Source organism: Brachionichthys hirsutus, chromosome 19, assembly GCF_040956055.1.
Source record: "Brachionichthys hirsutus isolate HB-005 chromosome 19, CSIRO-AGI_Bhir_v1, whole genome shotgun sequence".
In the NCBI taxonomy this organism is placed as follows: domain Eukaryota; kingdom Metazoa; phylum Chordata; class Actinopteri; order Lophiiformes; family Brachionichthyidae; genus Brachionichthys; species Brachionichthys hirsutus.
Window position 1 is genome coordinate 3622882 of NC_090915.1, and position 15390 is coordinate 3638271.

Sequence of the window (15390 nt, forward strand, 5' to 3'; positions counted from 1 at the left end):
CTTGTTTCATGGAATTGTGTGTAACTGTATGTAACGTGTGTCGTCGTAAATGGATTTTCCTGATCCAGATGTCGGACCATTGACCGGCTCGTATCGTTGTCGTGGCCGAGTGGTTAAGGCGATGGACTAGAAATCCATTGGGGTCTCCCCGCGCAGGTTCGAATCCTGCCGACAACGGAGTGTTTGTTTTTGAGTTTTAAGAGACCCCATTGAGAATAATAATAATAATACGAGGCAAGGCCAACAATGGCTTTCAGAAATCCAATTGCTTGACTTTCAAGACTAAAAATGAAGATTAAGACCATCATCACAAACTAAAGTCATTTTGATTCTATCAAGTTGGAATGTTATGGATAAAAAAGTCTGAAATAAGTTTGTTGTGGCGATTAACAGGGTGGGTTTGAAATCCACCGAGGTCTCCTTGTGTAGATTCAAATCCTACCACCATCATGATTTTCCAATCAGTTAAAGCTTTGAAGAACCTCAATATTTGCTGGATGCAGCATCATTAGATATATATATATATATATAAAACTCCACGTCTCTATGTGAAAGTGTTTAGCATAAGTGGCCATTCTGTACTGTATATCGGCTAATGGTCACTCCAGCCTTCCTATTAGGGGGTGCAAAGACAAACATGAGAAACCCTCGGCCAGATACTCTGATTGCGCTTGTTAGATTTGTCTTGTTAAAATGTGGAGGCTTTAAATAAATTAAAAGAGACTGTTGAACTTCCCATTTGCTGCAATAAACACTAACAATGCTTAACACTGTTGCTGGTTGTATTTAAGATAATTCTGCTTTATAAATTGCTATGCGGTTTAATCTACAAGCCAAACAAATGTTTTATGAGCAAATATTTACCATGTGTTCACAAAGACACGCAAGTAAATCATACAGAATATTGGCTTTATTATGAAACTTGGGGCATTTTCCACAGATCATTCTACATTTGTACAGATTATTCAGATTTTGTTTAATCACAAAAAAGGAGCAGTGCAACTGCTTGACCTCAGCAAAGATGATCTTTAATACAAAACTGGAGCCAGCAACAGGGTTGTTCCGATACCAGAACAGTGAACACCATTGATACAGTTCAAGACTCAGTTTGGAGCCGAGGCATCAATCAGATACCAAATGATTTATCAGTCCAAAAATAAGAGAGCCTGCTACTTCCAAACAACAATGTGCACGTAGACAAACCCACAAACTGTAGGTGACATACGGGGTTTCTGCTCTGACTGTCTAAACCCCCCTATGTTTAAAGGGTTAAACTAGAGCCAGGGCATAAAACAATCTGTGATAGCATTAAAGTATGAAGTTGATATGTCTTAAATAAAATTTAAAAAATGCAGACAGGTATCGGAACATCTCTATTCAATGACATGCAACTCGGGGTATTGCAGCTGCCTTGCACTCAACCTTTTACAGTGTATAGAAGAGAAAACAAAATTAAAAAAAGAGACGCATGTGAAATGCATCATCCACGCCGTTACGTCACAGATATACTGTGGGGAAAACAAACGGGTCAAAATCATATACAATCATATAATTTAAAATCCCCAACAAAATAAACTACAGAAGCAACTAAAGCAACACAGCAGTCATTATGTTCCAGTCCCCCCACCGATGTAATTCAACATTTCTCTCTACTCCGAGTGGTTCAGCTTCCAAGCTGCCTCATAGCTGAGTTCGAAGGGTTCGGTAAAGATAGATCTTACTGCCTAGTCAAAGTGTAAGTCTTTGAAGACTGAATCCATCCTTCATCAGGTGTTTGCTGAACCGTACGGGGGCAGTTAGAAATGACCTGCTGAAGCCACCGTGGCATGGATCTCTGCGCATCGAACGAGCTAGAACAGCTGTAGGTGAAAACCTTCAGGTATTTATTTATACGTTAGGGCTGCAATTTGCTATTTGAGAGCATTAACACAATTTCCATACATCACATATTTGCCAGATCATTGTCTGCCTAAGCTCAGACACAAAACCTCCTGCATCCAATACATTTATTTTCTTATTAACCATTTTAAAACGTAGGAAAGGGTCCCATTTGTATCTTAATAAGGGCTATATTCTCCACTGGTGACTCCACACATGCCATTGCATTTATGTGCATATCTAAATCTTTTCCCATCCGCCTGCCTAAAATTAAAATGAGTCTCAGTCATTCAAACAGCCAAAACTGGACTGGCAAGAACATTTTACTTTTATCAAACAGTACTCGACACCCCCCCCCCCCCAAAAAACAGAAAAGAAAACTTGAAATCTAGCCTAGAATCGTTCGTCAATTCCTTCTGAAAAAAAAGAACGTAATTATTCAGATGGAATCAAACCGATAACAGGAGAACAAAAACATCCGACATTCAATCAAATGTAGGCTTTACTCAAAACTGGCAGACTCTTTTCCAGAGTGTCAATAACTTGTCTTGATGTTGGAGAGAACAGTGGCGGAAACAGAGGGATCTTTAAATGTACTACACCACTCGCCGTACTTCAAAAAATCTCTTCAGGTAGTAAATCTGTCCAAGTGTCATTGCCACCAGAACCAGAGCTTCAAAGAACGACCACAGCACCACTCTGCTGTTTGTGTTGTCATTGACTGGAAAGAGAAGAAGAGCCGCGTGTGAAAATACACTCAAAAAATGACCAGACGGTTCTTGGTACACGCTCCAATTGCTCAAGTACTCACTCGCTCTGTGTATCCTCTCACGGACCTCCATGTACTCTTGCTCATGCTTCACAGCCGTCATGGCCACAGCCAGCTCATTGATCATCTCCTCCAGCTTGTTTTGGTGAGCTGCAACAGGTAAAATGATCAGCTTAAAGTCCCAGCACAATTACAGAGCAAAAAATAAAAGAAAGGGACAAAAAACATGCATGAGGTATGCAAAACATGCATAACATTTTTGCAATTGTGACACATGATGCAGGTGGCGCCGCCTCCCGATCGGAGACATTTGGAAATCCTAGCGTTCTCACTGTGCAAACAGTCAGACCATTCACAATCAGTTTTTAAACTACTCATTTAAAAAAGTACAATATTAGTTTACACTACAGAAACCACGACGGTTAGAGTCTGCAGTGCATCACAAATCCAAAAGTCTAGTTCACAAAAGCAGTTTTAGCCATAGCCTGCCCCGTCCCTACCATCCCAGCCGTCGCCACCTGAAGAGGAAAAGAGTGCCCAAAATAAAGTCAGAGAGGGGAAAAAAAAATCACCATAAAAAAAAAAAAAAAACAAGATGAGAATACAGAAAATGGTTTGCACTCCGATTCACGCAAGAAAGCAACGGCTGAACTATGAGAAGTTTTTTCTGTACGCAGCGGGAATGCACAAAACAAATACCCTTTTATGTACCTTCAGTCTCCATATCTTGGCCTTTCGGGGCCTCTCCGATATCAATGGTGAACATGACGATCTTCGGTGTCATGGTTGACATCTTGTTGCTGAAACAGAACTTGTAGGTGCCGTCCATATGTGCCGCTACGGAGTATTTCCCACTGGACTCTTTGTCACCTTTGTAAATCTGCTTGCCATCAGGTCCTGTTATCTATAAAGAAAATAGGATGTAAAAAAAAAGAAATCAGTGTATACAAACACTGCTGCATATGGACAATGCCATGAGGGGACTATTGCGCCATATGGCAGCAGCATCTCTGAAAACAAAACACTTTAAACCACACGGCGCTGCCTAAATAAGGAAAATTCTAGCTGGAAATACTAAATCTGACAGTTGTATCGTGTTGGAAGGAACTTGGACCGCAGGATAGCATTACCAGGAATTATCTTTAGCAACTTAGCCGGATTCAACGCTAACGCCGAACTTCCTGTATCCTGACAAGCTAAGTCGTCTTTTTGTCACATTTCAAACAATAAAGCGTAATATGAAACCATAAAGCATATTAGTTTAAACAAAAAGAATGTTTTGACCAGAAGCATGTTTTTAACTCAGATAGTTACCAACTATAATAACTATAGCCCTACTTGACATTAAATGATACGTAGAAAGCGCAGGCTAATGCTAGCGCAGGCCCTTAGTAGCACAGCAGCAAGTTAAGTTTAAACAAAACCCCCACAAAAATTCCCCGTTTTCGATGTTTATTTTATTTTATCGATAATCTTTCTCACCTCGACATCGATATCTAGGAAGCCGCCTTCGGCTACTTCAAACATGAGGCCCATCTTCGTGCCGGAGTTCACCCGCTCGTAGAAGCACTCCTCGGCATGGGCGTCTATGCTAACGAAGTAGCCAGACGCAGTGGCCGACAAGACGGCCAGCAGGACAACCAGTTCCGACACGGTAAACATGTTTTAAATGTTTCTCCACGATCTCCACGCCACGTCTGAAGATATAAAGAGCGTTCTTTCTTTATTATATGCCGTGGGCGCACCGGATGCCGAGCTCTACGAGTGAGTTCTTGCAGAGGAGCAGCCGCATCAGCCTCGGCTGCTGTGTACGCGGCTCTGTGACTGCCACGTACGTACGGGCTTAAACGGCAGGCAGCGAGGGCCAAATTTAAGACTGCGCGCAAACGCTGTCAAAATAAAGCGAACGCGACTTTCCTCTTGTCTAGATTCAAATTAACAAGCACAGAGTTGTGTTAAACTACACAGTGAAAATAATAAGTAAGCGATGACTATTCGAATAGTTTTGTTTTTAGTAGTTCTCCTACAGGAAGAACATAAAAGAAGAATCAACTGGACTTGTTTGTTGTTTGATTGATTTAATAAAAGGGAACCAAAGGGTTTCGGATAATTATTCGAAAAGCTACTAATAAAACAAAGTGGAAATAAATAAATAAATAAAAAGATCATCTCTCTTCTAATTGTGATTGCGTGATAGTGCGGCGTACTCCGCAATGTTTCGGTTTGGATTTGCGCGCTGGTAAAAGCGGGGCGGCCCGTTCGCCGAGGGTCCTTGAACTCGCCATCCGCCTGCGTCGTAAAATAAACCAACAATACGCATGCGCAGAAGGGAAGCGATAGGATTCCTTAATTTTGTCACACTGTTTGCCGGACGGCCCGAGTTCCGTGGCTGTATTTGATAGAGACTCGGCGGCGGCGTCGCGGAACGGCCGCCTCCGGTGAGCAAATCCGCGCAGCCTCTGTTTTTGTCGCATGTTTGGTGACGTCCCATAACCGGACTTAGCTTTGAAGTCTCCAGGCCGAGGCCTAGAGAGACTTTTTTTTTTTTTTTTTGTAACACACGCTCTTAAAATTTAGTTTCGATGCGTCGATTCCTGTGCCCGTTCGACCGGGTGTGAACCGATGAAGCACTTTATTTCGTGATTGAAGCGGAAACGTCGGAAGCGTTAGCCAGCTCATTTTAGCTGTACAGCTAACCACCAGAGAGGAAGTGAGGAACGAAGAAAAATGACATCTCGGAGGTAAGGGGGCTCTGCTGTTTGTGTTAGCTGTGTTAGCTAACTTTAGCCGGACTCAGCTGTTTGGATGCTGGGAGGTCCGTAAACAAACTCAGAGAGTGCCAATGTTTCTGGGGGGGGGGAAACAACTAATGACGGTGGAAAAAGGTACCGAAAACCCGCTTTATTTAGCATTCACCGGCAGCTTAACGCAAGAGCACAGTCCGAAGAGATTTAGGGTAGAACGCTAATGTTCTAACGCCAGTATCAAACTAAAAGTTAGACTAGAAACCCTAACCCTAAGACCACAGCAGAATTACTGCCACAAAAAACGCTCCATTGGGTTCGAATCTCGACAATATTAAGCAATAATTCATTATTTTTTAAAAACTTTTGGTGACATCTCGATTTAATTTGCTGCAAAAACAACACCGTATTTATAATAATAATACAATTGTTAAAAGTGCATTCAATAAATGTGCTGAAAGTACATTAATCGCTCTATCCTCCTCCAGTATTGATTCCAACAATAATACAGTACTCCTCTTTGTAGACTGACACATGCCATCCTGTGGGGTAGCTCATCTCATTCCTTATTATCTTATTACCATTTGATTCCTTGACCCTCGAAAGCTATTATCAACTAATAATAATTATCGGAATAACAATAATAGCTATCTGAAGATGGGTCTTTGTCTAACACAGAGTCCAGTACATTTTGAGAGCAATCCGGAAAGCTGTCTGGATACAAAACTCAAAATCCAGATTTTCACATTTACTTATAATGGAGGCTTTAAAAAAAATGAGATCTTGTAAAATATGCATTCAATTCACTCGCTAAAAATCACACATAAAGGGGTCCGATGTGCACCATCATGTAAAATTTCTTCTGGATCTGATCCAGACTCGACATCCTACAACCCGTCGGCCAATTAATAAAGCGTCTAAAATAAATACACTGCATAATTAAGGGTGAGAGATTTGAGACGCAGTCTTGCACTCCGTACCAATCATTGTTTTACTCCCGTTTCAGGTGGTTTCACCCCAACATCACAGGCGTGGAGGCCGAAAACCTCCTGCTGACTCGGGGAGTAGATGGGAGCTTTTTAGCCAGACCCAGTAAGAGTAATCCAGGAGACTTTACCCTCTCGGTACGGTGAGTACAATGCAGAGTACACGTCCAGGATACGGTATGATACTGTGTCAACACTTTCAAGCCTCTGAATAAACTCTGTGGTGCCTCTCTGCTGCTGCTGCTGCTGCTGCTGCATCTTCAGGATGTCTAACAGAAAGAGCAACCACTCGAGCACGGACTGTTCCCAGAGCTTTGGTTTCATGTTTATATTGAGTTCCTGTATTTTTAAAGTTGTCGCCTGGACGTCTGTGGGGTGTACAATAAAGAAAGGCTTGTAATAGAGGCTGATGTTGCAGAATTTCCATTTATTTTAACACGGAGTTGTGTAAGTTTAAGATAAGATGGAGGTGGTGTTAATAAAAAAGCATCTTTTATGTGTCTTTTTCTAACCTGGTCATTGGTCGTCTAATAGCAGTCGCCTACAATGACACCGTAGTTTGTGTCACGAAAAAAACCTCTATTTTTCCTTTCATGATTTGACATTTTGATTATGATTGACACCGACAATAGAACCTGCTTCACAGCCTAAGCGTCCTGTTGGAGCGAATCAACTGACTCTGATGGGAAATGTATTTTGTCTTCAGGCGAAATGGAGCCGTCACCCACATCAAGATCCAAAACACGGGAGACTTCTACGACCTGTACGGGGGGGAGAAGTTTGCCACCCTGGCGGAGCTGGTGCAGTATTACATGGAGCATCACGGGCAGCTGAAGGAGAAAAACGGAGACGTCATTGAACTCAAGTACCCTCTCAACTGTGCAGACCCCACCTCGGAGAGGTGAGCCGCCACACTGGCACCGCCTTGTGTGTTTTAGAGACAGCTTTCTCCCAGAGGAGCGTCTGAGATCCTTTCGGTTTTAGTTTGCGGCTGAAAACGTATCCTAATGGTTGTAGAAAATATGTGATCCAACATAAATATTATATAGAAGCAGCACAAACTAAATCCGGGAGCCATATTTTCCATGCGTCACGATGTGAAAGTGTCGTCTGCGTGTCTTCTCAATTGTCAAGGTGGTTCCACGGACACTTGTCGGGCAGGGAGGCTGAGAAGCTGCTGACGGAGAAGGGCAAGAACGGCAGCTTCCTGGTGAGAGAGAGCCAGAGCCATCCGGGCGACTTTGTTCTGTCTGTCCGCACCGGAGACGACAAGACGGACAGCAGCGACAGCAAACCCAAGGTCACTCACGTCATGATCCGCTGCCAGGTAAGCACACGCCTCCTTATCTGTTTCCTTCACATGCAAGGTCGTGCGGCGAGAATAGGAGGTTAGCGGGCTAACGCTACGTGCGTCACGAGTGGTGCTTTTGAAACGCAGGCGTGTTTGGGTCTGCATCGTCGTCACATGTCGGGCCATCTAGATGGCGCTGATGCGTCGTGCTCTTTTCTTCTTCTCTAGCATGACTTGAAGTACGATGTGGGCGGAGGGGAGAAGTTCGACTCCCTCACGGACTTGGTCGAGCACTACAAAAAGAACCCCATGGTGGAAACGCTGGGCACCGTGCTGCAGCTCAAGCAGGTACCGCCAGCCCAAAATATTCTCTTTAATTACTGCGAGCCGAGGCGGCGGCGGCGGCGTTTCCTGTGCTGATTCCTCGCTCTCCGCAGCCTCTGAACACGACGCGAATCAACGCCGCCGAGATTGAAAGTCGGGTCCGGGAGCTGAGCAAACTGGCGGAGGCCACGGACAAAGTCAAGCAGGGCTTCTGGGAAGAATTTGAAGTGAGTGGCTCTCCTGCGTCATCGTGCGTTCTTCCCGCAGGGCCGAGATTTGACTCGCCTCTTGTTCCATTTCCTCCCTCCAGACGCTGCAGCAACAAGAGTGCAAGCTGCTCTACAGTCGCAAAGAGGGCCAGAGAGCGGAGAACAAGAACAAGAACAGATACAAGAACATTCTGCCTTGTGAGAAGCGTTTCATTCTGGAGGAAACGGGCTTCACCTGAGGGGGGGGGGGGGGGGGGGGGGTTCTAAAAGACGACTGACTCTCTGTGTTTGTTTCCAGTCGACCACACCCGCGTGGTGCTGAACGACCGGGACCCAAACGAGCCGGGGTCCGACTACATCAACGCCAATCTCATCCTGGTCGTACCGGCTGTCATGGTAAACGCGCATCGTCCTCGGTGGGGGGGGGGGCAGGCACGTGCTAAATATTCTGTCATAGATTGTGTCTGTGAAAGTCATTCTGTGCGTGTGTGTGTGTGTGCGTGTAGCCAGAGCTGGACTCTAAGTGTAACAGCACCAAACCGAAGAAGAGCTACATCGCCACTCAGGGCTGTCTGCAGAACACCATCAGCGACTTCTGGAGGATGGTGTTCCAGGAGAACTCGCGGGTCATCGTCATGACAACCAAGGAGGTGGAGAGAGGAAAGGTGAGGGGAAAACGGATCCGACGCGTAACTCTGTGGAATGTCCGATCCGGTTCTTGTACCAAAAACCATTTCCGAGCCTCCGACCGTTGCGACAGAAATATGCGACATCGCCCTTTTATTATCCTTCGCCAGCTTCAGAGCGGCGAGAATCTCCCGTGGAATGACCGAAGCTGTGAGTGTAAGGATGTAAAACGTTGTGTCTCGCCAGAGTAAGTGTGTGAAGTACTGGCCGGACATGTCGGCGCTGAAGGAATACGGCGCCATGCGGGTTCGCAATGTCCGAGAGACGGCCGCTCACGACTACATCTTGAGGGAGCTCAAACTGTCCAAAGTCGGCCAGGTGGGTGTGGCCAACACAGAACGTCTTCATTCAATGAAAATGTTCTGAAGCTCTTCGGTTAACGGTCCCCTGCGCGTTTCCAGGGCAACACAGAACGGACAGTGTGGCAGTACCACTTCAGAGCCTGGCCGGACCACGGCGTCCCCACTGACCCCGGCGGCGTGCTGGATTTCTTGGAGGAGGTCAACCTGAAACAGGAGAGCATCCTGGACGCCGGGCCCATAGCGGTGCACTGCAGGTACGCGCGCAGGCGTTTCAAACCGTGAAACAAAGGCGCAGAGTCCTCCGGAACAAACGCGCCGACACCTCTCTCCTGTCCTTCAGCGCAGGGATCGGGAGGACGGGAACGTTCATTGTGATCGACATCCTGATAGATGTGATCAGAGAGAAAGGTGGGTCCATTTGTGGTCTCTGTATGAACACACACACACACACACACACGCTTCAGTGTAAAAATGCTGCTCTGCAGGCGTGGACTGCGACATCGACGTTCCAAAGACCATCCAGATGGTTCGTTCTCAGCGCTCTGGGATGGTGCAGACCGAGGCGCAGTACAGGTTCATCTACAAGGCCGTGCAGCACTACATCGAAACGTTGCAGCGGCGCATCGAGGAGGAGCAGGTGCGCAGCCGGAAGCGTTTCGCCCGCCTCTGATTCCCCTCGGCCCCTCGTCTCCAACCGTCCAACCTCTTTTTTTTGTCCGCAGAAAAGCAAGATCAAAGGTCGCGAGTACACCAACATTAAGTACTCTTTGTCCGACCTGACTGGAGGAGAGCAGAGCCCTTTGCCCCCTTGCACCCCCCTTCCTACTCCCACCTGTACAGAGTAAGACGGGGCTCTTTTTGTTGGTTGTCGGATTCCGGCGTGCAGTTTATCTTCAAAGTGTGTGCATGTGTCGGTAGGATGAGGGAGGACAGCTCCAGAGTGTATGAGAACGTGGGTCTGATGCAGCAACAGAAGAGCTACAGATGAGATTGACCTTTGACCCCCCTGTGCTCTATCAGTTCCAGGTAAAATAAATAAGAATGTATTAAACATTTGCGAATGAAGTGAAACGCTGATGACGGATGTCTGAAGTGGAAATGTCATAAAGCTACGTTAGCATAAAGGTGTAGCATGACTCAAAGGTTATTTTTTAGCTCGAGTTTCATTCATCTTAAACGGTTTCTCAATGAGATTTATGAGACAGACGGAATAACTTCCAATATCCTCACCCTTTATTGCACGAGTTCAAAATTCCCGGAGTTCTTTCCTGACCCTTTTTGCCATCCTTCAGCCCGGAATGTTTTAGAATTATTTTATTAATCTCGCTGACAAACAAACAAGTCAACCGGCAAAGACGGGTGAAAACATTCTAGTAGATGAGAAGAGTGAGACGATTCCAAACCGCTGCTCCGTCTCAAGCTGGGATCTGACTCGTAAACGATGGAAGGAGTCTCTGCAGATGAAAACGCGTCGGCGCAGAGTCTCAATTTAGAGCTACTTCAAACAGCAGATAAGAAAAGTGATTGCGTGTGTTTAAAACATGCCAAAATGAGGAATAAAGCCTTGTCTCTGATCTGAAGGTGAGATTGAGCGACTACTTTAAAGTTCACAGGAAGGAGTCCCACTTTTCTGATTCTTTTTTTTCCTTCTGTCTGTCTCCTTCAGGATCTTGACACCTGACCTGTTTTTTTTGCCGCCAGCCACACCTTGACGCCTGAGACTTGACCATAATAACGTGGAACAATGGAAACAAACACTAAAAAAACAGACAAACAAAAAAAAGCACGAGAGTTCCGACGCCGGGTTCCTTCTCAACCTTTCCCCTCCAGTTCTAAACCACTGTGATCATCAGAAGAGCCTTTTGAGAACCACAGTTTTGCTTTTTTTTTGTAAATGTCACCCCAACAAGGGCTGCAAACGGCGAACGCCATCTTCGGAGGGGGAAACCGAGCTAACCTTTGCTCCATCTCTTTTCTTCTTCTTTTTTTTTTTTACTAACTACAGGACGACCTGTGCCAAAATGATTTTTATCCACATTTCTCAGCCAATTAAAAGTCTCTATTTAAGCCTTTAAACAGTCATCAGAGACGAGACCTTATTTGTGGACAGAAATAGGGCAACATTTCCAGTCATTGCTATTTTCACTGTTATCTATGAGTAATGATTCTGAGTGAAGAACTCTGCATTGTTGTTGTGATACCATATTTACTGTTTATTTCACTAAACATGAAATCCTGTATTTTTTTTTTTTAAACCCGGGATTTTTGGCGTGCGAATGAACTCTGAACTGTCGCTTTGGGTTTAATGTGCTTTCACGGCGTCTGTCGGTTAAACATTCCTGAGCTTGACGCCCTTTACTGCTGCGCGTTTATTTAGCAGCATCCAACGGTTCCAGTCGAGCCTCAATCCACAGATTACAGATAATCTGAGACGAGGTGCAGAGAGAGAGAGGGGCGTGTCAGGCCTGTGTGTCAGCGAATGCGATGATGACATGTTGAGATTTCAGGGGAGTTGGTCGCGCATCGCCACAGACGCACGGCTGCCAAAAAACACATTTTCAATGTATTAAAAAAAAATGCATTTACATTTTTTTTACGACGATGCCTTTTTGTGTACCATTGCGTATTTTGAGCACCGCCGTGTACTTAATTTTAAGAGTCATTGTTTTTCAGAAGCCGTCACACATCACTCGGTCACCGCTGTTGTTATTGATCGGTAGTTTGTGTACTCCCGTGGTAACCAAGGTAACCGATTTAATGGAGTAGTTGTGGGAAATTTGCTCATAAATGATATCACGCTCATGTCTGGAAGCTAAATATGAAGCTAGGGCCAGCAGCTGATTAGCGTAGCTTAGAGCAGAAAGCGGCTCCCCGAGCTGAGGTTCGATTGTACCTTCGTGAAGGTGCGAGGGTTCAGCAGCAGAGGTGGTAGAGGGCACTGAACCCATGTCTGGTTTGGCCATCAAAGGTCACTACAGGATGAGGATGTGACCTTTTAATGCTGCCCACAACCAGGAGATTTAAAAAGCCGATAATCGCTGGCATGGAAAAGAAACGGTCTTCACGTTGTGGTGATGTTGAGATTCTCCTCAGCCTCTGGGCAACGGATGGGCTGTGATGTAGATTGTTCACGTAGCTGAAGCGCTGGCGTGTTGGGCGTTACGGCGCCATTGGTTTGTTCACAGAAAACAAAGCCTTGCCTGTGTGGATCAGGCTGTTTGTAAGATATGTTCTGGACACATCTGTTAAAAACAAAGCAGAAACCGAAGGGTTAAAAACATTCACACGATTCCAGCTGTTCCTTTGTCAGCCTTTATGCTAAGCTATTTTAGCCGCCTCCCACGGACACGAGAGTGGAAACGTTTAACTACAAGAAGAACAGAAAGCGTCTCAGTCACGGTGTTGGACGTTTCCTTTCCCCCCATCCGAGCGATCGTCTGCAGTATTTCTGATTTATTTTTAAACGCGTCGCCTGAAGTGTTTTGTGAAGCCTTCTGCTCGGCATCACAATGCCTTCAGATCTCAAAGTGACTCTGGGGGGGGGGGGGGGGGGGGGGGCTGTCCTCTTTGCTTTGAGGGACAACCGCTGATCCAGGATGAAACAGCTGCGGTCATAACACGAGAGATCAGTTTTGTTGTTGTTGTGGGGGCTGCTTCCTCCCCCAGTGGACATCTTCTTCTACTTCTTCTTCACGAGCAAGTGTTCTTTTCCTTCTGCTCCATCCATCAGGCATGAGCTCTGGCTTGGAGTTTGTGCTCGGCTAATGTTGTGTGTGTGTGTGTGTGTGTGTCTGTGTGTGTGTGTGTGTCAGCATCATGTTTTCTTCTAGATGATGTAACTGCTTTCCATCGATCATGTGATAGCTACGAAAAAAAGCAGTGCCACCATTCAAGAAGCTGTAACAGTTAAATGTGAACAACAAAAGGAAAAACGCTGATCGCAATGCAAACAAACTATTTTTTAACATGTATATTGTACATGAGTACCCGGTAGAGGAGAATGTACTTACTAAAAACATATCTACTTGCCAATAAAATATACTGTATGTATATTCCTCCAGCTTTCTCTGTGACTCAGAGAGGGGCCTCACAAAGCGTTAAGGGGTCTGTTCTCTGATTTTTAACCATGTTAACTTTGAACAATAAATGGCAGATGAACTCTGTCTTCTCAGCCTTCGTGAGATTCGGTGTACAAATGAGATGTTGGCCTTGAACTAATTAGAAATTAGAAATTGAGATTCTTGTTTCTCTGGAGATTTTTTTTTTTTTTAGTAGACTTTAAAACCAAAGTTAGCACTGCCAGGTGAACGTTTCTCTTGAGTGTCGTGATGCTTTCAAAAAATCTGTTCCAAAAGCAGGAGTTTGTGATCTCTCCTGAAGCAGCTGGCGGATCTCATTCCCGGGATTATTCCGGTTCTGGACGCCTCGTTGCTCAGACTAGAACCCGAGAGGCTTCAGCGAACTACAAACCTCTGTTTTATTGGACAGCAGTTAAACGATCGCCCCTCTACAAATATGCATTTTAAAACAACACACCTGGATTATTACCTGGATCTGCTACAAAGTGTACAATTGTTTTTATCTGATTTAATTTTAATTTCATTTTCATTTATTATGGTGCGATGGTGATTTCCACGAGTTGCAGCGGTCAGGGTGATCGGCTCCAGCAGACCCATGACAGATCAAGATATTTCAAGATATTTGAAATAAAAAAGCAACTCCTTATTGGATTTAATGGTGAATTTACAGTTCTTCGAACTTCTCTTTTTTTTTTTACTCAGAAAATGAAAATCCTTTCAAATGGTGTGATTTTTCTTTAAAAAAAGGGAGTCTGGTGATGTTCACCAGTTCACCGGTAACACGAGAAGAGCCTTTCAAGTTCAGACAGACATTTCAAACCAGAACAAATCAAATCAATTCATGGTTGCTGAGGCAAGAAACAAGGCAGCTTCAGATTCACTTTTAACCAACCCCCTTTTTCAAACCTTTTATCTCTGTTTCATCATGATTCCATTAAAGCACATCTGGAGACCTTTAAGCACTGAATGGGGGGGGGGGGGGGTCAGAGTTACTAAACTCGGGACAACAATGAAGAGTTCAGTGCTTAAAGAGCACAATGACCTTTAGCTAGGAGACAGAGAAACATTTAATGTGTTTATTAATATCTGAAAGGAGAACCGTAAACCTCCATGGGGGGGGGGGGGCACATAACCCCACACCAATTTGATGTGGCCATTTTCTTAAATTAAATTCAAGTTTGGTTCCGATCAGGAGCACTGAAGGCATTTTCTGTCTGTCCTCTGTTGAGGATGACTTTTATTAAACTGCAAGTCAGGAACAAATGAAGCTATATGTTTCACTAGCAGCTGAGATGATGGCTTTTAGAAATATATACACATGACTGTTATTTATATTATAGAGGCTGAAGGAATATATGTAATCTAGTATATTTTAACATTTTTCATGAATTCCTCCAATAATGAGATGCACAATCGGTGTCACTGTCAGAAATCCATCCCATTGTGTTGACTTGAATCTATTGTTTCTGACTAATTAAAATATTCAGAACTTTTTAAACATAATTCTAGTTTAACAATAGTTTAATTTTAGTTTATTTCTAGAAGTTTAATATTCTTTTAAATTCTAAAAATTATCCTTCACATTGCGTTAAAACATTTTTTAATTTGGAGGCCAAGATATTAATATTAGACACGAAGAAGCCAAAAGAGGGCGACAAAGGGCCAACCCGACCCTGGGAGGCAGGAACTGGATCCACTGGGAGCTGATTAATCAGTGTTTGTGTTTGTACAGAACTTGTGCTGTAATTCTGACAGGGGGAAGCACTTTGCATGTGGACACCCCCCCGCCCCCCCGGCGTGTGACAGTAACAGCCTTTGTTGTTCATGTAAAATAGCATCAGGTTCACTCCAGGTTACATTTGCTGAATAATACAATTACGTAATCGTTGCAGTGTCTAATTGCACCTTGCAGCAGGCCCATTTGATTTGTATTGTATTGCGCATAAGTGCAGCTGTTCAGCTGGAGGCAAAGTAAAGGTTCAAAAATAGATGGAATAGAAAGTATTCCCATATGGTGCGTGTGAATGCACGGTGCCTTTTGTACTGCGTGCACGCGGAGAGGCGGGATTAAATGAGAAGCAAGGAAACCACAACACCAAAAAAAATAAATTATGTAAGAGG

The 15390-nt window shown here is 44.5% G+C and overlaps 2 protein-coding genes and 1 non-coding gene across 4 annotated transcripts; 2 read left to right on the forward strand and 1 right to left on the reverse strand.

Annotated features, from left to right (window-relative positions):
• Positions 1-95: 95 nt before the first annotated feature.
• trnas-aga (transfer RNA serine (anticodon AGA)) lies at positions 96-177 on the forward strand. The gene has a single exon. It is a non-coding gene; the product is annotated as a tRNA-Ser (tRNA).
• A 2060-nt stretch (positions 178-2237) lies between these two features.
• tmed2 (transmembrane p24 trafficking protein 2) lies at positions 2238-4414 on the reverse strand. Of its 2 annotated transcripts, XM_068752526.1 has the most exons (5): positions 4130-4414; positions 3359-3551; positions 3148-3165; positions 2690-2797; positions 2238-2599 (listed from the first exon to the last, which is right to left on the reverse strand). In XM_068752526.1, exons 1-5 carry the CDS (start codon positions 4307-4309, stop codon positions 2475-2477), a joined length of 624 nt encoding a protein of 207 aa, XP_068608627.1. In that variant the 5' UTR covers positions 4310-4414; the 3' UTR covers positions 2238-2474. The 2 variants fall into 2 exon arrangements, with proteins under 2 accessions (XP_068608627.1, XP_068608628.1); XM_068752527.1 differs by lacking the exon at positions 3148-3165.
• A 960-nt stretch (positions 4415-5374) lies between these two features.
• ptpn11a (protein tyrosine phosphatase non-receptor type 11a) lies at positions 5375-12674 on the forward strand. Its single transcript, XM_068753025.1, has 16 exons — positions 5375-5388; positions 6398-6520; positions 7084-7278; positions 7512-7704; positions 7897-8016; positions 8106-8219; positions 8303-8399; positions 8500-8597; positions 8708-8866; positions 9075-9206; positions 9290-9444; positions 9531-9598; positions 9676-9827; positions 9913-10031; positions 10109-10216; positions 10857-12674. The coding sequence occupies exons 1-15, from the start codon at positions 5375-5377 to the stop codon at positions 10176-10178; spliced, it is 1809 nt and encodes a 602-aa protein (XP_068609126.1). The 3' UTR covers positions 10179-10216; positions 10857-12674.
• Positions 12675-15390: the final 2716 nt, after the last annotated feature.

What these genes read in the sequence shown, in the direction of transcription:
- tmed2 (XM_068752526.1), bottom strand. Translation starts at nt 4,309, where the DNA reads ATGTTTACCGTGTCGGAACTGGTTGTCCTGCTGGCCGTCTTGTCGGCC. An exon ending in TCCTAGATATCGATGTCGAG is followed by an intron (nt 3,552 to 4,129) that starts GTGAGAAAGATT and finishes TTTTCTTTATAG; the next exon opens with ATAACAGGACCTGATGGCAA. An exon ending in TGAGAGGATACACAGAGCGA is followed by an intron (nt 2,600 to 2,689) that starts GTGAGTACTTGA and finishes TTCTCTTTCCAG; the next exon opens with TCAATGACAACACAAACAGC.
- ptpn11a (XM_068753025.1), top strand. An exon ending in AGGAGGTGGAGAGAGGAAAG is followed by an intron (nt 8,867 to 9,074) that starts GTGAGGGGAAAA and finishes GTGTCTCGCCAG; the next exon opens with AGTAAGTGTGTGAAGTACTG. An exon ending in CCTACTCCCACCTGTACAGA is followed by an intron (nt 10,032 to 10,108) that starts GTAAGACGGGGC and finishes ATGTGTCGGTAG; the next exon opens with GATGAGGGAGGACAGCTCCA.